This window comes from Gadus macrocephalus, chromosome 11 (assembly GCF_031168955.1).
Source record: "Gadus macrocephalus chromosome 11, ASM3116895v1".
NCBI lineage: Eukaryota > Metazoa > Chordata > Actinopteri > Gadiformes > Gadidae > Gadus > Gadus macrocephalus.
In genome coordinates this window covers 7874390-7896135 of record NC_082392.1, presented here as the reverse complement: position 1 = coordinate 7896135, position 21746 = coordinate 7874390, and the positions used below count along the sequence as shown (strand labels likewise).

Sequence of the window (21746 nt, the reverse complement as noted above, 5' to 3'; positions counted from 1 at the left end):
CCAAGGCACTTTATTCATTAGGCTAGTCTTGGGTAAAGGACCGCAAATCAAATCTCACAATGTTGTCGTGACGGCCTAGTCGAAGTAGATTGCAGTAGTGATACAAACATTTCACCAACCTGGTCTCCGTGAAATGACCACGGGTGCTTAACTCAAAATCCGTGGTATCCCCACGGAAACCCGCCAATTTCTGTGATATGGCCACGGATTTTGCTCCAATGCAAGTTAATGACACTCATATTCCATGGCACACACACAGATCCCCCGTCTCAATGACCGAGTCGACCACGCGCGCTTATCTCAAAATCTGTGCTGGCCTCACAGAATCTCTTAAATTGTCTGTGATATTTCATTGGAATTCGCTCCAATGCAAGTCAATGACACTCATTTTCCGTGGCACACACACAGATGCCGGTTTTAACAACCAGGGGCCTCTACGAATTCTCTTTTTTTTTTTCCCATAGGAAATTTCCTTTCCTATGGAGATGACCCAGAAGTGCTTGGAGGAAAGGTGGTTTGAATTCTTAAAATGCTTAGGAAAGGAGCCTCGATGCTTCCTTTAACCCTCCTTTAGCATAGGTTACTCTTGGGGCCTCTACGAATTCTCTTTTTTGCATAGGAAATTTCCTTTCTTATGGAGATGACCCAGAAGTGCTTGGAGGAAAGGTGGTTTGAATTCTTAAAATGCTTAGGAAAGGAGCCTCGATGCTTCCTTTAACCCTCCTTTAGCATAGGTTAATCTTGAGCTTCCTATGCGAAAGGAAAGGAGATAGTGGTATCCCATAATCCTTTACAGCGGCAATATTTAAAGGAACATGCCACTGTCAAAGTTTACCGATACTACGCGAAGATGCATGAGAGACGCTGTAAAGCAGAAGAATAGAAGAGAAGAAAATACAACTGATAATAATGGATACCAATTCCAGAAACATTATTTGATTATAAATGAATTCATTTATTGCTGTTTAGTAAGCAGAAAATAGCCCATAAGAAAAGAAAATGGCAACTTCACATTTAAGAAAGACTACTGGGGGAAGTTAATTTCAACATCAACACAAGTTTAGCCTCTTTTTTTTCACATGTGAAATGGAATTCAAGTGGCATTCTTCCCGTTGTCCAAGTCCGACCTAAGTTATTCTCACTGTTGGCGATAAAAAAAATTAAATCGATACGACAAGAATGCATGGATCAAAGAGCACTTGTTTTAGTCAATCTTCAGAAAATTATAGTTTCACACTAGAGACGCTAGAGCAGGGGTCACCAACACAGTGCCCTTGTGGGCACCATGGTGCCCGCAAGGAACACATGAGGCGCCCGCAGGCCTGTTCTAAAAATAGCACTACTCATTCTTGGACAACTCTTTCCCACCTTTTTGGGAAATGTTGATAATTATTGTGAGAAATCATTAACATGACTTAATTAATTAACATGTCTTCACATAGATGAGTATCATTAATCATTAATAGTAATATATAACTAAAGGCAAACTGAGCAAATTTGTTATTCCAGAAGAGTGTATAGAACTGGGTGCCCTTCGTATGACTCAGTGCCCATGAAGTAGCTCAAAAAGGTTGGTGACCTCTGCGCTACAGAGACGCAATACCCGCCGCCGCGCAATGACTTCGGTTAGGAAGAGTGGAGTCAAATTCATTTTAAACAGTGCTGTCTTTTTCCTATGTTCGAAAAGAAGCACCTTTTCATCTCTCGACCCGATGACGTATTCCACAAAGGTTAAGGAAAGGAGGCATAAAGGTTAGGAGATTTGACTGTTCGTAGAGGCCCCTGGTCTCACAGGGATCAATGAAATTACCATATATATATATATATAATATATGAATGAAATTCATATTGACGGTATGCACTATGTCCCTATTCTCGCCCATGCAGCCATCTTGAACCACTACCATTTTTTTTACCATTTTCGTTGCTTCGAGGAGGTCTGGTGGTCTCCGTATATAATAAATAAATATATATTTAACAAAATAAATACATTTAAATATGTATGTGTATATATATATATATATATATATATACATACATATACATACTTATTTATATATATATATATATATATATATATGTGCTGTCAGTTTAACGCGTTATTAACGGTGTTAACGCAAACAGCGTTAATTTTTTTATCCTGCGATTAACGCTATTTTGGCTTGGCAAACGTTGTCGTTTTTTCACCTGCTGCCTAGCAACAACTAGTCTCGTTAGAAAAACTACAACACCATACCGGAGCTACACTGGAAACAAAACAACAGCACGCCGCAAGAACTTGTTGGGACAAGCAAGGAAAACTCCTTAAAAGTGTGTGTGTGTGTGTGTGTGTTTGTGTGTCACTCTGTTCGAGCCTGCACAAGGGTTCAATGTTGTTATTAGCTGTTACGTCTTTCTGACAAATCGCAGTTCAAGGCTCACCTGGGCTGTACCACTTCGGGAGGGGCCGCTCAGTTACTCCCCTCTAGAAATAAATTGACTTGGTTGCGATGTTGACAGTTTGTGAGTGTTGCGTCTGTTGAGTGAGTGAGATGTTGCGGGCGCTGTCACACTAAATTTGTACCGGCTGCCAAATTTGTACCGGGCGCGTCATCCATACGTAATCCATTCCAAACCTGCCTGCAACAGATGATCGCGTCGTCCGTTGCCGGGCAGGTTTCAAAAAACATTCGCGCTCATGTTGCCAAAGACGAAATAACATAGTACAGTTGACGGATCGCTAGATAACACTTGTTTTTACTTTATATTTGTATTGTATTTCATTTTTTAATCAAATTTAGCTAGTAAACTGAGTGTTTAAATCGGGTTTCAAAAAACATTCGCGCTCATGTTGCCAAAGACGAAATAACATAATACAGAAAACGGATCGCGAGATAACACTTGTTTTTACTTTATATTTGTATTGTATTTCATTGTTTAATCAAATTTAGTGTGTTTAAAGCAGGTCAAGGACGAGGCGGGCGGGCGGGCGGGCGGGCGTGCGTGCGTGTGCGTGTGCGTGTGCGAGTGGGCGTTATGGAGTGGCGAAGTCACGCCTCTTCCGGTAGAGCTCATGGGACCTATGAGATCGAAAAATATGAATGGGTGTCAATGGAGAGAAAATAATTATTTTCTGGTCCCAGTCTTTATATGCCCTGGATTACACATATGTTGTTTGTGGATTTAAATGATAATTTTTCATGCAAAGAAAACTAAAAATGTTCGTGAAGAAGTATGATAATTTTAGGTTTTATGTGAGGCCGCTTTGTGAACTACAGCTCTTCGCTGCTCTCGACGCATATGATATACGTCACCACACCCGCACTTGGAACTCGGCACAGAGATGGCGATCTCTCTGCTCCACTTCACCACTTTTTTTCAAGGCGATAAAAGCATAGAAAGAGGTGAAAACCACTATAAGTCGGGGCATGTGGAGAGTTTTAGTTATGTGCCATCTCTATGTGCCATCTCTGTGCCGAGTTCCAAGTGCGGGTGTGGTGACGTATATCATATGCGTAAGAGCTGTAGTTCACAAAGCGGCCTCACATAAAACCTAAAATTATCAAACTTCTTCACGAAAATTTTTAGTTTTCTTTGCATGAAAAATTATCTGATAAAAGCCTCTGCTAAATGCCCTAAATGTAAACACCACAGATTTTGAGGTAAGCGCCCGTGGTCATTTCACGGATTCCTGGTAGACCAGGTTGCATTTCACCTATTGTGGACATGTGGGATTAGGAATCCGATCCCCAGTCACTGCACTGCATCAGACACGAAGAACCAAATATATTAAATCCGTCCGTTTCATTTGTGCCATTCAATGGCCCTGAACACATGCTTGTTGCGGGCTAAAACGATCAACTATAAAATTGGGCCATGGTTGAGCATGTGCATACATGCCTTGTTATCTTGTTGGCTGGCTGACAAATACGCATTGGTGGTGGCAGGAAGCCTGCATGCATCTCTGCGGATGTTGCAATATTTAGTTTCATTTGCGACGGGGAACCAGCCAAACTGAATGTCGTGATAGGATGGATGTGTTACGTTTCTAAATTCTCCAAATTTAATGATTTTATGAATTTGTATAAGCCTACAATATATTGTTAATTACTTTTATTGCTGGGGTATTGTGGGAGCTTTGGGCTGCGTGATCAAGGAAAGGAAGTCCAGCTTCTGGTCCACGGTGAGTTCGTCTAGTAGCAAGGCCAGCTGATCCTTGATGGAGAAGGGCCCATTTCAAGATTTTAGTATTTTATTCTGCACATGAACTGTTATACTTGACTCTATCCACAGGGAGGCAGTGTTTAAAGGACACGTAAACTTGCATACCGCCGTTGGAATAGTTACATTGTTAAACGCGTGGTGGCGTGAACCATAAAACCACATTTGCATGGTGAAGATAATGTGAGTCATCAAAGGCACTTTGCCTTGGAAGTGTAAAACATTTCTTTTTTTAAATGTTAGGCCATGTTAATGTTAAGGCTTAAGTTGTCAGGCCTATTGTGATATTTCTTTCTTCCTTAGGCTAGTCTTGGGTAAAGGAACGTCTGTCAAATGTCACAATGTTGTCGTGACGGCCTTGTGTAAGTAGATTGCAGTAGTGATACAAAGGTTGTTGCGGACAGTGGGTAGAGTATCAGATCCCCAGTCACTGCACATTAGAAACCAAGGAGCGCTAAGAAGTAAATCTGTATTTTTTATTTGTCAGAGGGCCTAAACTCATGTCTGTTGCAGGATGAAGCTATCAAATAATAAAGGGGGGCATGGTCATGTGCATACATGCCTTGTTATCTGCTTGGCTGGCTGTCACATGGTTGGTGGCAGCCATTGGAAGGCTTGGCACATCTCTGCAGATGCTGCCTGAGGTAGTTGCATCTGCATAGCCAAACTGAATGTCATGATAGGAGCACACATGGTATTTTTTGTCATACATTTAATAAACTGTTTCCTCACAATTTCACACATTCTATGAATTTGAATAAGCAGACAATAGATTGTTGTTGTTGTTGTTGTTGTTGTTGTTGTTGTTGTTGTTGTTGTTGTTGTTGTTGTTGTTAAAGGTGGGGTAAGGTGTAAGATGGCTGCTTAATGCTTCATATTTCCGTTGAACAGGACAGGAAGTTTAGTTTCTGGTCCAAGTTGTGTTCGTGCTGTCTGGCAGAAAGAACAGTAAATCCTTGAAGGTAAACATAGGGTTAGATATCTCTTTTCATTCTGTTTGATTCACTTCCTTTTGAAAAGCTGAAGCAAAATGGAAAGTTGAGGCAAGATGTTGAGAAGTGCACCATACTGCATTGAAGGGCCCTAATTTGATAGCCCTATTTATGTCTATATTAATTAGCCTTATCCAAATTCAATTTCCGTTGTGGTTTTGGTTTCCAATTTATTTAAAGGTCCATTGTGTAAAATGTAGTAGCATCTTGCTCTGAGTATAGCCAAGTGTCAAGCAATAGTCATCTTAAAAGTTGATTTTTGACAGATTTAGCCTGCGAATAAATCTGTTTAACCAATTATCGTGCAACTTTGTTGAAGTCGACATGGACACTATGGGCCCTATTTTAACGGTCTGAAACGCAAGTGGGAAGCGCAAAGCGCAAGTAGCTTTGTGGGCGGTTCTACGGCGCTATCGCTATTTTACAGGCGGATAAATGACACTTGCGTCGCGGCGCAAGTGTCAAAAGGGTTGGTCTGAAGCAGCCTAGTTACCCGTAGGTGTGGTTTGGGCGTAACGTCCAACAAACCAATGAGAGTGCCAGCTCCCATCCCCTTTAAGAGCCATGAGCGCATTTGAATCGGACGAGTTGATATTTTGACAGCGCGTCTGCAGTCTCCGATGAGACAGATGCACATGAATTTCAAACTGCAAATGGCTCAGTTTATTGCCAAATAATATGGCCTAATTCACACATGGAATAAGGGGTTTTCTTCCACAACTTCAGAAATACTGAGTCCTCAAATAAATTTCGGCAAAGAAAACGTATATGATATAACATATGATATGCGGTAACTGTGGTTCTATTTAATGATATACGCAATACATTATAAACATTGTTTCTTATCAGTATTGTATGCTATCCTAATATGCATGTGTCCCCGCGGTAATAGACATTGCCATTGATTGTATTATGCGTTACGTGTTTAGTTTGCGTGTGTTTAAACAGAGCACACACGCGCGCCCGCATTCATTCATTCATTCACTCGCGGTAAAACAATGTTTTTCACGATCAAATACTCATCAATCCTAAAAGTTATGGGCATGTAGGCCTACACGATGTCTGTGTCAAGAAAATATGTGTTTGCTGTACGGTGTTTGCAGATGCATTGATTTAAAAGTACAACTTATTACCGCTGCATCAGCTGTTCTTTCCAAACTAATTTACAAAGAATGTGCGGCTAGGTAGATGGGAGAAGCAAAGTGTATGCGCGAGGTGCACAAGCAATCCGTATGCATCGCATGCGCATGTATGCATGCGCCCTTAAAATAGCATCTGAACAACGCGCCACTGACTTTAAACCAGGTATTTCCTGGTCAGTAGCGCAATGGTATTCAGAAACGGCAAAATACCGTTTGCGCCAGAACACGCCTCCTCCTTCCGCCGAACCGCCCCTTGGGGCGCATGATCAATCCCTAATTTACCGGCGAGTGGCGGTGGTGGGAAAAGAACGCTCTGCGCCAGTTGTAAACTAGCAACGACGCATGCGCCAGTGACTAAGTCACTTGCGCCGGATGCAAGATAGGGCCCTATAGGCCTACATTTAAGACATGGCGGAGATAACAGCCTATTTACGTTTTAAAACAGTCCTATTACTGCCTACATTCATAGACCTTTAATTATCACTATCTGTTTTGTATCAGCCATTGATCTCGATTGCAGTGGGTTCTACAAGCCAATGTTTACGTGCACTGCGTTACGTGAATATAGGTCGCTTTTTGATATCATAACTGTTGGCAGTTGTATTGCAACAGTTTTGTTATCGATACTGACCTTCTCCAAAAGAGTGATGGCTATTCGAACAGGGAAACAACTTAAAAAACTAAGAATGCAAGCTTAATTATCATAATCTGCTTCATTCCAGAACTGCCATTAAGCACTATAACGTCACGGTGTGTGTGTGTGTGTGTGTGTGTGTGTGTGTGTGTGTGTGTGTGTGTGTGTGTGTGTGTGTGTGTGTGTGTGTGTGTGTGTGTGTGTGTGTGTGTGTGTGTGTGTGTGTGTGTGTGTGTGTGTGGATGTGTGGGAGCTCCGTTCACCCAGCGGTTGAAGTTAATGGCACATGCCAGAGAAGGTTGATATTTTTTGAGTTAATTAAACACATGTTCTCTCTAGAGCAGTTTGTTGGTCTGGGATACTGTAGTAACATGGCGGCACAACATGGCATCCCGGAGGGGACCCGCTCCCCATGCAGATATAAAGGGCTCATTCTGAGGGAACAAAAACCCACAGATTCAATGGGATAATTCGCTAATTAAGAAAAGCATATGAATATTATATTCCATTTCCGACAAGTCCCTTCCACTACATTCGACACGCCTTTAACCCACTTGCTATCAGTGTCCTGTAACCTGCTGTATTGCGCGGTTGTATCATGGGTTGTATTGGAGATGAACATCATTGAGTTATCCCAAAATGTTTTCCTGATATTCGGCAGGGAGCTTCTTATAATCTAAAAGTTTTTTATATCAACTTCAAAATAGCCTACACCAGAAATTTGTATATTTTTTAAAGTAAAAAAATAAAATCAATTAGCAAATAATAAATACTAAAATGTGTTCAAGACACGGATTTAGGTAAACTATGGGGATTTGAAATAGTTGGTCCTGGCCCAGTAACTCTCTCATTTGTTCGCCACCCACTGAGCCAGTCTTATGATTTCTGCATGACCAGGCTTTGTTTCTGAGCTCCGCGCTTGCTGCCTTTTGTTCTCGTGCCCCCGGTGGGTAGCACGAGAGGCCGGCAGCCCTCCACAGAGACCCCTTTCACGAGCGGTGTACTCACTGCACGCTCCGACGAGCACGCCCCCTTTAAACCATGCGTGTATAAATGTGCACTACCGATAGCTTACAGACGTTACGAAAATCACAATGACCCCATCATCATCATTTCCATAACATTGAGAGTGCCCCCTTTACGCACAGGAAGGGCGCATCCAAAAAAAAAAGATGACTAATTACGCGCAATGTGTCGTCAGGGCACGAAGACGTGCGGATACACTTGTGCCAAGCACTATTTAACCAGGTCATCAGCGGAGTGGTCTAGTCTACGAGGAGTATACCATTTGGATAAGCCATAGTAACTGGATTCATATAGTCTCAAGAGGTTGGCTCCAATATTGCGGTAAATAAACATTTACTTTCATTCAGAAAATAGATTAATAGAGACACATTTATGGCATTGTTGGGTGGGGGGAGTGATTTTTGTATTTCATATCTTGACTCAGAAACTGTATTTAAATTCTTACCATGTTACATGTTCACAGTAACTCACAAGTTTGTTAAATCTAGACTAAACCGATTACAAAACAATGACAAATGACGATTCAAATAGTGTAAATCTGATCAGAGCATGGGTTATTAAACATTTATTCTCACATTTCTCTGTGTTCGCTCACTTCCAGGTTGTGTAAGGACTCTGTTTGAACACAGTCAGGTGCTGGCTCATATCTTCAGGTGGTGCAGTAAAGAATTCAGCACGAGACCAGACATGGAGCGTATGCATGATGAGAAGGTAAATAGTTACTTTAGAATTATCCTCATGATACATTTTTAGCTCAACAGTTGCAAAGACCTATCTCTGCAATACATTTGAATAAAGTGTTTTCAATAACAGAAGTCCCACAGTTTTTGTTATTGAAAACTGAAGTATACACATTATTGTTTATACATTTTAATTAGTCCCTTGAGAGGTCTCTCATATTCACAGGATTTCCTGAGAGACACCCTACAGATTTTTTGTGCATATTGTCTTATTATTTTGCCTTGGAAGCTTCTGAAGAATAAGTATGGGTCTTTTTTTCATCTCCCGCCGCTATGCTCAGTATAACTCTGTACTTTTCCTCTCCCACATGAGATACCCCTGTGGTGTAGTCATGAGAACAATTCAAGACATGATTGTGAGGGCGTGCTTGGTTGAGTAAGGGTAGCATGTCTAAACTTGACCATGTTTGACGGTAAGGTTCTGCTTATTGTGAGAAAAGATGAAGAAATTGGGGGTAACTATGAGATTTGGCAAGAGGAATTGGTAAGAGGAATGAGGCTTAACCAGGTTGTAATATTATGAGCTGAAATTAATATGCTTGAAGTGAGAACACAGAACGCAGTGTAGTAGAGGTTTGAAGGATAAGCATTGTGCAACAAGAGCTGGATTTAAACATGTATCCGTTGAGGAGTGTAGAGAATATGGTGGTTTGAATGGTTATGAAACAGCAGGCTGCCTGCTCTCAGGGGTCGATCTTTCAGTCTATGTGGAAATTGGCGCACATATTTCCACAGTCCTAAATGCATTTCTCCAATAAAGGGAAAATGCTCTGTTTACATAGTCTGTTAAACCTGCACAACCTCACTTTCTCACTGCAACCATGACTTTTATTCAAAGTTATTTTAACAACTGTGTTTTAACAAAAGTGTCTGAAAAATCTAAGCAGCCACATTCCAATCAAGCCAGTTCATCTTTCTCTCTCAAAATGTATCTGGTCTGTGGATAAAAATATATTTTGAAAAGCAATGGCAGCAGTGAAAAGTTACCTAGTGCAGATTTAGGTCTGCAATGACTTTTTAGTTCATACTTCATGCTCTATACTTCATCATCAACAAAACAAAAAGTAAGACCTGACGGGCTAATACATCGCTACCCCCCCCCCCCCCCCGTTCCCAGCCTCTCCCTTATGCTGCACCACACTCCTGTTGCATCAGTAGTGATTATCAGTGTAGTGTGATAAACACACAGGCTATGCTCTATTATTCTGTTCGGCCAAGGCCAGCGTGTTCCTCTGAGAGACGTACTGCATCTTACAACTATCTCTCTGTCACCGTCAGGAAGCACATGCTCTCTTATCAACTGCCCCGATGTGGTCAGGCCAGTCTACTCCAGCAGCGCCTCTACTGGCGCTGGGTTGGGCACACTCTATTGCTACTGCTGGGTTTGCCTTAATTACCAAGTTCTATGACGCCAAGGCGTGAATTTTCAAAATATTTCTGAAGTCATTCTTTTGGGTGGATGCTTTGATATAGAAGGTATATGCAATGGAATGAAATCCAACAGTAACAAACTTAAGGAGTGTGGTAGAGGCAACATGGAGTGCCTTGAGAGGAGGAGGCTGTGTTTACCTCGCACCGTGGCACCAGAGTGCACATCAGCTCCTTTGACCGTTCCGGGCACGTTCAGTAACTATTAGGAGTTCTGACATTAGTTTTGATAGCACTACAGTCTAAGAACTTTTAGAACAGGTTGTTACATTCAGAATTTGATTTTGCACACTTGTTGCCCTTTACCAATGGATCGTACCAAGATGTGTGGATATTCAGAACATTTATTTATTTATCATTTATTTGCTCCTTTTAAAAAACATATGACAAATGAAAAAATACATCTGCGGTCCATTAGCAATGTAGATAAGCAGGGCAAAAATGTAAATTGGAAGCCAAAGGAACACTAGCTTTCTGTGTTGTAACACCAGGGTTCTGCACCAGGGCAATGAGGCCACTGCAGTAGCCGGCCAAATAAATGGTGGCAGAGGCGGCAGACTCAGAAAGGCTTATTGTTGTCCTGAAACAACCTGCCGTAAACAACAACAACCACAGCTTTGTTTGCTGACAGAGGAACTGACCGTGTCCCCCTGTTCACACAGAGGAAACAATTGTACACATGCCTGCTCCCTCCACACGTACACTACCTAGGATATGTTTAGCATCCTGGCCTTCCTTCCTCCTAGACTCACACCAGTGGTGTCCAAGCGGTGGGTCGCGGCCCCTGAAGGTCTCCCAGCAGGGGACCAGGGGACCAACTGGGAAAAAATAACTTTTATGATACACAGAGAATTGTATATTGAAACACTTTTTGACATGGTAATGAGAATGCATTACTTATTTTACTGCACACATTTTTTGGAGTGAGGCTGGGGTCAGCAGTTCCTCCCCAGGTGGGTTTTGACCAGAGCCCGAGTATGGGCTCCTGAGTCACACTGTGTCTCTGTCTCCTCCGCTGTCCACAGCCCAAGAAGAAGGTGACCGGCTACCTCCTCTACTGCGTGTCCACGGCCGTTATTGGCTCACTGCAGTTTGGTTACAACACCGGAGTCATCAACGCACCCGAGCAGGTGTGTGTATGTGTGTTTGTTTGCGTGTGTGTGTGTGTGTGTGTGTGTGTGTGTGTGTGTGTGTGTGTGTGTGTGTGTGTGTGTGTGTGTGTGTGTGTGTGTGTGTGTGTGTGTGTGTGTGTGTGTGTGTTTGCGTGTATGTGTGTGTGCATGGCCTAGTCACTAGTGTGTGCATGTGTACTACACATTGTCTTATACAATTTCAACATAGCAGAGGTAGTCACTTATTTAATACCACTACTGCAATATTAAATCCTCTTCGATTTCCTCAGTTCTTTAAATACTTGTCTGGTCTTCAAGTTTTCCACTACTGCATGAGTCTCATGTACAAACAGGTAGTTGGCATTCATGAAAACGATCCACTTGATTCTACTACCCCCTTATGGATGTGTACAGAACATCCCACTCTCTCTCCCCTTTACTCTTTAAAATACCCAGTATAGGTCGTATTAATGTGGTTATATTCAAGGTACTATGGACACATTACTATTTACAATTACTATTGTTTGGTTAACATTAACTCAATATATGGTATATATTTGTATTTAGTATATATATAATATTTTATATTATGACATATATATTAACATGTTATTAATGAACCATTAGTGGTTACGCCGTTTCTCATGGAAGCCTTCAGTCTGTAGACATCAGTGGTTCAATCCCAGAACCTTTCATCTGGGAGTCAAACATCCTAACCATTAAGAATACTTTCTGTGCTAATAAAGTCATTAGTATTTATTAGGGCTGTCAAACGTTTTGTTTTTTATAGCGATTAATCGTATAGTATTGGTGAGTTAACTCGTGATTGATCACACTTTTAAAATTATATTTCAAATCAACTCCAATTGAAGTTAAAAGAGATTATCAAATGGAATGACACATTATGATTCATATCAATTAATCACTTAATTAGCAAAAACTAGACAGTATATTCAACCCAGTGTGGGTTGAATATAAAACTTACGGAACACCACGGATTTGAGAATTGTAAACAGGCAGTTAATTAGTACAATTGTAAACCAACAGTTACTACAAGTGTAGTTAAATTCTAATAAATAGCACCACATATTTGGGAATTGTAAACAGGCTGTCACTTACTGCAAGTGAAATTGAATGTAAAGTAAGTGGAACAAAAAACAAAAATGACTTCTGATATGAATGTTGACATTATGTGGACAAAACCTTTCAAAATCACAGTAAAAAAGAATAATGTGCATTAATGCATATTTTTTATTAATCGCATTAAAAGAAGATTCTGTTAACACGTTATTAACGTGCTAATTTTGACAGCCCTTATAGGTAGGCATAATTGTATTCATAAGTTTTCATAAGGGATCCCGCTCCTCCTGTCAGGCTCTGACCTTTAACCTCATATGAAGACACATAAGAAACCCGTCCTGTCCTTCGCGCCTATCAGAAGCTGCGTAGGTTCTTCCAGAATGTGTCCATGGAGCGCTACGGGGAGCCCTTCACCCCCGGGGCCAACACCATGGTGTGGAGCTTTGCGGTGGCCATCTTCAGCGTCGGAGGCATGATTGGCTCATTCTCTGTGGGAGCCGTGGTCGACAAGTTTGGCAGGTGAGGAGATGGTGGATCGTTTAGTATAAATGGGTCATCTCCTTGCTGATGCTTGGTTTGTAACTTACATAAATACAGGGTAAAGTCGGTTTAATGCAGTGTGTTATGTGCCTAACCCTAACCCGGTTACCAATAAACACCAAAGTAGTAGCATTTTCTGTTTCAGATTATACAGTCATATTGCTCAATACTCTCGCCTCAGTGTTACGGCCACCCTTACAACACGGCTCGCGATCCGGCGGCCCGCAACGTATTAAGAATACATAGACCAAAGTTCCCGATCACAATAGTGGTGACGTTTATTTCACAGAACTTCCAACAAAAGGACACTCATTAAAGAAACAAAAAGGTTGGACGAAGCCTGGGCCAGCCACGCATTGGGCCGTCGAAGCCAGCACTTCCTCCCTACAGTTCCCATCCTCCGCTATATAAAACAAATACGAAAACAAATAGCAGTCCTCCAAGCAGGATTCAAAAGGCAGCTCGGGTCAGCGTGAAGACGCCAGAATGAGAGACCCCATCGGGAGCACAGGCCACGCCTTAAGTAGCCGTAGCTCCACCCCCAGGAATCAGGAACACCTGCGAGGACAGAAGAGAATAGAGCGGGTGGAACAAGAAGAAAAAGGGGAGGCGCGTAACACTCAGGAACTTACCAACTATGCACCTTTGCCTTTTCTCTCGGTTACCAGGCGGAAATCGATGATGCTAGCTAACATCCTGGCCATCCTGGGGGCGGTGCTGATGGGGCTGTCCAGCCTGAGCCGCTCCTTTGAAATGGTCATCATTGGCAGGTTTATCATCGGCCTGTTCTGCGGCCTGTGCACGGGGCTGACCCCCATGTACGTGGGGGAGATTGCTCCCACCCACCTGCGAGGGGCCTTCGGAACGCTTCACCAGCTGGGCGTTGTCATCGGCATCCTGGTGGCTCAGGTAGGTCTGACACTAAGATTAGATACATTCTTATGTCACGCGGATTGTAATGTATGTTACTTGATGGAGTTAGTATGGGCCCACTGTGTATGTCCATTTTAAACAGTTAAACAATGAGTTGCTTTAATTGACTTTCACATAGGACCGGGTTCTGCACTTATAAAGAAATAGAAATATATATATATATATATATATATATATATATATATATATATATATATATATATATATATATATATATACATATACATATAAACACTGTATAAATAATCATCAACCTGACATTCCGGCATAATTCAATAAATAATCTCCTAAATAAATAGAGATGGACAGAGACTCTACCTTCCACAGCCCTTGTGACCCCCACCTCCCTGTGCCCCCCTCCCTGCGTGTCCAGATCTTTGGCCTGGAGTTCCTGCTGGGCTCAGAGGCTCTGTGGCCACTGCTGCTGGCCCTCACCGCCCTGCCAGCCATCCTGCAGACCATCCTGCTGCCCTTCTGCGCCGAGAGCCCCCGCTACCTGCTCATCAGCCTCAACCAGGAGGACGAGGCCCGCAAAGGTCAGCCCCGGACCCCCCACGGAGCCCTCTCCAGGAGGAATCAGGGTTTTAGATATACTTCAGGAATCATATCTTCTATATGCTATGTTATTCAGCGATGAGAGTGGAGCAACACCAGGGGTAGCTTGAGGACCTTCGATGAAGTTAAACCTTCAACTTACCTAAAGAGTCACGCTCACCAATCTGTCATAAGAGAATTCTATTTCATATGCTATAAAACGCCTGCAAAAACAACTCTGTTTCCACGAGAAATCTGCATCATTGGTCAGATTTTTACCATTTTATCTTTAACTGGCTCCAAATGTGCATTTTTTTGGAGACGATTGCAGAGATTAAATCTTGTCAGAGGCAAAACATAACTGGAAACACCAAGAACTGTTGGCTTCCCTCGATTAAACTCTGCAAACGTTCTTCTCCGTCCCCTGCCCATTATTGGTTGGCGTCCCCCAGCCCTGGTGCGTCTCCGTGGCACCGAGGACGTCACAGACGACCTCCAGGAGATGAAGGAGGAGGGGATGAAGATGGCGTTGGAGAAGAAGGTGACCATCACGGAGCTGTTCCGCTCGCCAGTGTACCGCCAGCCCCTGATCATCGCCGTCGTCCTGCAGCTCTCCCAGCAGCTGTCCGGCATCAACGCAGTGAGTGGAGGAGGACGGGGAGGAGACAACAGAAGAGTACATGCAAAGATATATGCATGGTTTAGTTGATATGTATGCAGGCATAGTTTTTATATATCTCTATATCTATACTGATTTGCATAGGCCAGTTAGCAGAAGAGTAAATTCATAGATACATGCATATATACATTTATATATACGTATATATGTGTATAAATAATTGTATATATGCATGCATCTATGCATGTACTCTTCTACTAACTGCCCTACGCAAATAATTGTCATGTATATCATTGACCTTGCAATCGTAGCCCTATCAGTATGCTTACCACAATATTTAGTTCAAAAAAACCATATCAGTCATATCCTGTAATTGTTCCGCAAAAGCATTGTTCTTCTCTTTTAAACTGGAACTGCAATTTGTCATCATGACAAATAATTGTCACACGTTACTTGGCTCGTCCTCGCCCGGAGAAAGAGTTGACGAGGAGGAGCGCAGCCTCAAAGGTCGAGGGTAAAGGAAGTGTTTCAATGATTGCGTGTTAATAAGGTCACTTCCGCTGGCTGACAAACGGTGTTAGCGGCAGTGGGGACTGGGCCTCGCAATCAAAGTGAGGTGGCCGCAGCCCGGGGGTACAGAGACGCCCATTGTTCATGCTCATCTGCCTCACTCCATCCCCCGATAGCAGTGACAACAGCTCACAGCCTCTGGATAAAACATAAAATGAACAATGTTCAATGGATTGTTTTACTTACGCATTGTTGATTTACAAGCGACTCTCTCTTTTTCTCTCTCACTTTTTCTCTCTCCCTCCCTCTCTCTCTTCCTCTCTCTCTCTCTCTCTCTCTCTCTCTCTCTCTCTCTCTCTCTCTCTCTCTCTCTCTCTCTCTCTCTCTCTCTCTCTCTCTCTCTCTCTCTCTCCTCTCCCAGGTGTTTTATTACTCCACAGGTATATTTGAAACAGCGGGTGTAGCTGAACCCATCTACGCTACCATAGGAGCGGGCGTGGTCAACACCGTGTTCACTGTGGTCTCGGTGAGCAACCTGTTCGTTTTTCTGTCTCCAGTCAATGTGGACTCAATGTGTTTCTTGGTGGTCGTGTATGGCCTTGTCTACACAATGCTGGATAAATGCATACCTGATTTTATTTTCTCCTCCTCAATTTTGGCTGTCATCACGTAATCAGCAGTGAACTCATGAATCACTTCTAGGGAACTTTTCACAGTGGGAAGACACCAATGTTTATTTCCTCTGAAAGTTACAACTCATTTTGGAATGAGTTTCTCTTTTGAATCGGTAGGATATCTCAGTAACAAAGTAGGGACCCTGGCCAACACTGCCCCGTTCAGTTGTTGGTTTCCAGCCCAGGAAAATGGCATTTTAAACCACCAAAAATACCCTAAATGATTCTGAAAATACTGCATTGATGTGTGAACGGGCAAAAACGTGTATTTCTGAAACAATGCTTTAGAAGTTTCCATTGTAAACATTGATCATGATGCAAAATAATGGAAGGAAAACACACTTTGAACCGAAAGCAGGGTTGTTAATGTACTTGGTAAAGTTTGTACATGGGAATTGGTGAAGGCTGTGATGATAATAAGTGTATTATTGTGTCAACAGCTCTTCCTGGTGGAAAGGGCGGGACGAAGGACCTTACACCTGATTGGATTGGCTGGAATGGCCGTGAGCGCCCTCCTGATGACCATCTCCCTGTCTCTGGTTGTAAGTAACCACCACCCAGCAACACTGTCAAATTAAAACAATTAGTAAATGTCCCCCTTTATTCAATTCTTCTTTTGTCTATTTTTGCCCCTCTCCCTAACCCATACAAACACACCACCCTTAACACCCCCCCCCCCTCCCAACCACACACACACCCACACCCAACCACACACACAAACCCCATGCTCTCTCTGTGAGCAGAAAACCAACCAGTCGTTGAGCTACCTGGCCATCGTGGCGGTGTTTGGCTTTGTGGCCAGCTTTGAGATGGGCCCGGGCCCCATCCCCTGGTTCATCGTGGCGGAGCTCTTCTCCCAGGGCCCGCGCCCGGCCGCCATGGCCGTCTCCGGCTTCTCCAACTGGACTGCCAACTTCCTGGTTGGCTTAGGCTTCCCTAAGTTGGAGGTAATGGATTGGCTCCATGCATGTACCGACTGTGATGTAATGGTCGGAATGTTAGCAACTCGCCCTTATTATAAAGTAAATGTTGGTACCTGCTACATTGGCATAATAATTGTAGCCTTTTTTAATTAAAAGCTTAATGCTAATATTCATCTCTCTCTCTCTTCTCACTCTTTTTCTGTCTCTCTCTCTCCCTCTTTCTCACTCACTCGCTCTCTTGGTCTATTTTCTCTCTCTCTCTCTCTCTCTCTCTCTCTCTCTCTCTCTCTCTCTCTCTCTCTCTCTCTCTCTCTCTCTCCCCCCCCCTCTGTATCGCTCTCTCTCTCTCTCTCTCTCTCTCTCTCTCTCTCTCTCTCTCTCTCTCTCTCTCTCTCTCCCCCCCCCTCTGTATCTCTCTCTCTCTCTCTCTCTCTCTCTCTCTCTCTCTCTCTCTCTCTCTCTCTCTCTCCTAGGAACTGTGCGGCCCGTACGTCTTCATCATCTTCATGATCCTGCTCATCTTCTTCTTCATCTTCACCTACCTCCGCGTGCCCGAGACCAAGGGGCGGACCTTCGACGACATCGCCCAGGCCTTCGCCACCAGCGCCGCCTCCCCGCAGAGCCCCTCCGAGGTGGGGCTAGGTCTGCCGGTGCCTGAGACCAAGGGCGCCACCCCCCTCTCCCCCACGGAGAAGGTTCCCATGTTCAGCCTCCCCATGGATAAGGCCGGAGCTCCTTAGGGCCGCGGGCGGGGACGGGAGGCTGCAGAGGAGGACGAGACTTAGGACTGGAGTTTAAGGGGATGGAGGGCTTTCTGTTTGCACAGCGGTGGTGTGGTTCAACCTTCAAGCTACAGAATAGTCAGGATGGGGAACGGGGGGGCAGCTATAGTCTGGCGGTTTGGGGGTTCGACTCCGAGCCCGGAGGGGTCTGGGTTCGATGCCCGATGGCCGCGGTCTACCTGTAGGTGTCCTTGAGCAAGATGCCCTAACGACTTAGCTGCTCATTAATGACATGTTTTAAATAGAAATCCACTTTGTCACTTTGGATGAAAACTAAATAGTAAATTGTTCACAAGAGGGTTTTTTTATGATAGTAATTGTTGCAAAACTTTCCTTTCCACTAAGAGCATCTTAGTGGAAAGGAATCAAGAGAAAAGTCTATTCATTTTGGCATTGTGTCTGTATTTGAAACACGGGCCAGTCTTTGGAAATCTATATTTTTAAAAATAATAATTATTTATTTTTCTAGCTAAGCATCATAATTTTGACTGTTACTAATGTCACAATATTTGACTCATTACTGCCTAATCTTAGTTGACCTTGCAAGTGCCATTGCTCCAAGTATTTATTTAAGAGGATCAGGCTGTGTTCCGTGTTCAACTCTGGTGCCAAACTGTGTGTGTGTGTGTGTGTGTGTGTGTGTGTGTGTGTGTGTGTGTGTGTGTGTGTGTGTGTGTGTGTGTGTGTGTGTGTGTGTGTGTGTGTGTGTGTGTGTGTGTGTGTGTGTGTGTGTGTGTGTGTGTGTGTGTGTGTGTGTGTGTGTGTGTGTGTGTGTGTGTGTGTGTGCGTGCGTGCGTGCGTGCGTGCGTGTGTGTGTGTGTGTGTGTGTTTTGATGGTAATGGAGTAAAGGATTTGGGGCAGATGTCTGTATTAAGGTCAAGCTAGAAAAGCCCATTAGCTTAACCTACAAAAACATAATTTGCAACCTTGTCATCCACAGAAGGGTTCGCCTTGACATTCAGTAGTCCGACGGCAAGACGTAGACAACAGAAAAGTACTCTCTCTAGGGTTAGGGTTAGGGTTCTCTTTTCTTGTGTACCTCTTATCCGCATGTCATTATTTCACTTTGTGACGGCACTGACTCCCAGCATGAGATAAAAATTGACTTTATCAACTTTATCAATCCAAGACGGCAAGTGTGGGTGTCACAGTACCGGACCGTCATACAAATAAAAACAAAATAATTCCAGACGAAGTACATGCACAGAACGACAAAAACATGACAAAACTAATCTCAGAGATAGTCAGTCCTGGTTTGATTTCTTTGTGCGCTCTGTTTGAACTCTGCGGTCTGCTGTAGAGATGCCTGTTACGTGATACAAACAGTTGTGGTAACAGTGTTTTTATTGTCTGAACTACTGCTGGTCTGCAAGGGCATGGAGACTAGCACTGCCATTGTAGAGCCTGCCTGACCAAGCCTGTTTGAGGAAATAAAACCACTACAATGTCTGGTAATATAAGAATGTCCATCTGACGCAACCGTTCCTATTGGGTGTGAAATGTGGTTCTCTATTGTGCAACACATCGTATCGGAATAGGGCATGTATTTAGTTCATGTTTAAAAATCAAGAATTCACTCTAACTAACAGTACCATGCGTTTGTTATAATTATTGAAGAACACAAGGCAAAATATATCAAATATGAATACAAATCCTATCTGGAAAATACAGTGCATAAGGAATTTAATTAAGAAGAAATTATTTTATATCGTTAAGATTAAAGTAAACATTTAAATTCAGTTTTTTTAAGGAACCCTTTGCAAAATAAGAACTACAGGACAAGTGTTAATAAAAACACGAGTGGTGTCGTTTGAGATGGTTATCTGTTTATTTTTAAGGGATGGATCTTGATTGTTTGCTTAAAGACAGGAGACATGCGCCTATGTCAATGTTTGTGCAGATGGGGACATTTTATTAGTCTATATTAGTGATGGATTTCATGATTCTTTCCCTTGATTCAGTTGACGTCGGTCAGTTCCCCAAGAAGAATCGTTCAGAATCGTTTGTTGGTTTGTTCGTTCAGTCGCGTTTCCGGTAGCTGAGTCAGTCAGACTCAGCTCTTCCCTCGTTCTCATTCTCAAACGATCATTCAAGTCGATCAATCAACACAAAATTACAACTAAGATCCTTTCAGCTGAGGACTTAGACAAACCAAACTCAGTGGGATGGGGGTGGGGGGTGTAGTTGATTATTGGATGTTTAACATATCAGCAAGATAATAGACTTGATTTAGCAATGATGGAGTTCAAAAGTAAATTATGTACAGTTGTGTTTATTTGGGGGATATTTGATTTTTCTTGGGTTAAAAGTAACTCAACACTATTGTGAAGATAGCCACCCCCACTCAAGAATCTATGAAGATCCACCACGGTGGGGGTCCCGGGTCGCGAGCGTTTTTGACGAGATTGACGCGACATTCTAATATTTTATTAATCTGGCATGACACAGAAAATACAAAGACGGCATGCATTTACCATTTCACTGATATTTAATCGTATTATCGTACGCTCGCTCATTAAGCCCATTTGTTGTTGTTTTTCAAGAAAACGGTTGATTCCTGCCTCTCATTGGCTAGAATTTGACGAGAGCGTCCTAGACTCAGTCCTAGAACAGCATACGATTGGCTGGCTCTCGTGAGTCGTAAGGTCTCTCAGTCGGTCCCTCTTCACCACTCACAGTCAGTGAACGAACAGCGACTCAGCGACTAGTGGGTCTGGGAGGAGTTGAGTCTGGGAGGAGTCGAGTCTGAGAGCGAACGAGATGAATGAGAGAGAAGAATCAGTTCGATTCATTCTTGTTAAATATTCATTCATTTGAACTGATTCGGCCGCAAACGACCCATCGTCTATATGCCTTAGTTCTACATTTAGAAAGACGCACATTAAAATCTCATTTCATCCCTTGCCCATCGAGTATTACGGCTTTTAGCATGATTGTTGTCTGATGATTGTGAATCATTTAAGTGTGGAGTCTGCCCTTTTCCACATGTTTTTTGGGCGCTGTTGGCTGTTGTAATTAATCTTTAGTCATTGATATGACCTGCCTTTGTTTTTCCTCCTTCTTGCACTCTTATACTACTGAATGTTACTATGGCGCTGTATAGGTCTCCACAACATAGACTCTGTTATGTTCATGTGTATTTCCAATGACTTCCACTTTCAAATATAGATTGCGGAAGAATGACGGAAATATTAATCCTGTATTATATGGTATTAACATTTGTAACGTTTTGTAATCTATTGTTCCCAGGGTGTACCCAACATGCTTGATCAAGTTGCAATAAATCTTACAGATTGAAGATTACATATAAATTCTTAACTGTGGGATAATGTATGTTGAAGCCATGAATAAATCAATTAAACACAAAGAACATATTTAAATGGCAGATCATTAAATCCAACACAGAACACATACTTTGTGTCTCGGTTTCTTCCTGCAGCTGTTTTGAACTCAGAATACGACATAGTACTGATTCTAAACGCATAGGAAGAGCAAACTAGTGGCTGAGTGAGTGGGTGAGAGTGAGAGGTGACTGAATGAATGAGGGGGGGTATGTGAAGTAATGAATAAGTGAGTCAAAGGATGAACATGGGGTTCAAGTTGAGTGACAGTGAGTGAAAGAGTGACGAGGCGGAGTGATGGAGTTGTGGGTGGGTCAGAGATGCATCCCTGGAAGTTCAGATGCTCAACAGGTGACCCTCAGATATTCAGACTAAAAGCCACATGAAAACTCATGCAAATCTAAGAAGGGATTTCAATGTGAATTGCAAAATTAATACCTCTCGCCCTTAATACATTGTGAGTGGGGGCTGTGATTGTTGAGACATTTTTTATAGATAGCATAGAAAGTATAGGTTTTGTAAAAAATTAAAGTAA

General features: G+C 42.8%; 1 protein-coding gene across 1 annotated transcript; it reads left to right on the top strand.

Annotated features, from left to right (window-relative positions):
• The first annotated feature begins 8062 nt into the window (after positions 1 to 8062).
• Positions 8063 to 21244, top strand: slc2a3b (solute carrier family 2 member 3b). The gene is made up of 11 exons (XM_060063971.1): positions 8063 to 8315; positions 8596 to 8705; positions 11188 to 11292; positions 12713 to 12873; positions 13563 to 13803; positions 14201 to 14363; positions 14814 to 15001; positions 15912 to 16016; positions 16605 to 16706; positions 16908 to 17111; positions 17561 to 21244. Exons 2-11 carry the CDS (start codon positions 8682 to 8684, stop codon positions 17825 to 17827), a joined length of 1560 nt encoding a protein of 519 aa, XP_059919954.1. The 5' UTR covers positions 8063 to 8315; positions 8596 to 8681; the 3' UTR covers positions 17828 to 21244.
• The last annotated feature ends 502 nt before the right edge of the window (positions 21245 to 21746 follow it).

Excerpts from the sequence above, each read along its gene's own strand:
- slc2a3b (XM_060063971.1), top strand. The coding sequence starts at position 8,682 with ATGGAGCGTATGCATGATGAGAAG. Across the intron at positions 11,293-12,712 it reads TCATCAACGCACCCGAGCAG|AAGCTGCGTAGGTTCTTCCA; the intron begins GTGTGTGTATGT and ends CGCGCCTATCAG. Across the intron at positions 16,707-16,907 it reads CCATCTCCCTGTCTCTGGTT|AAAACCAACCAGTCGTTGAG; the intron begins GTAAGTAACCAC and ends CTCTGTGAGCAG.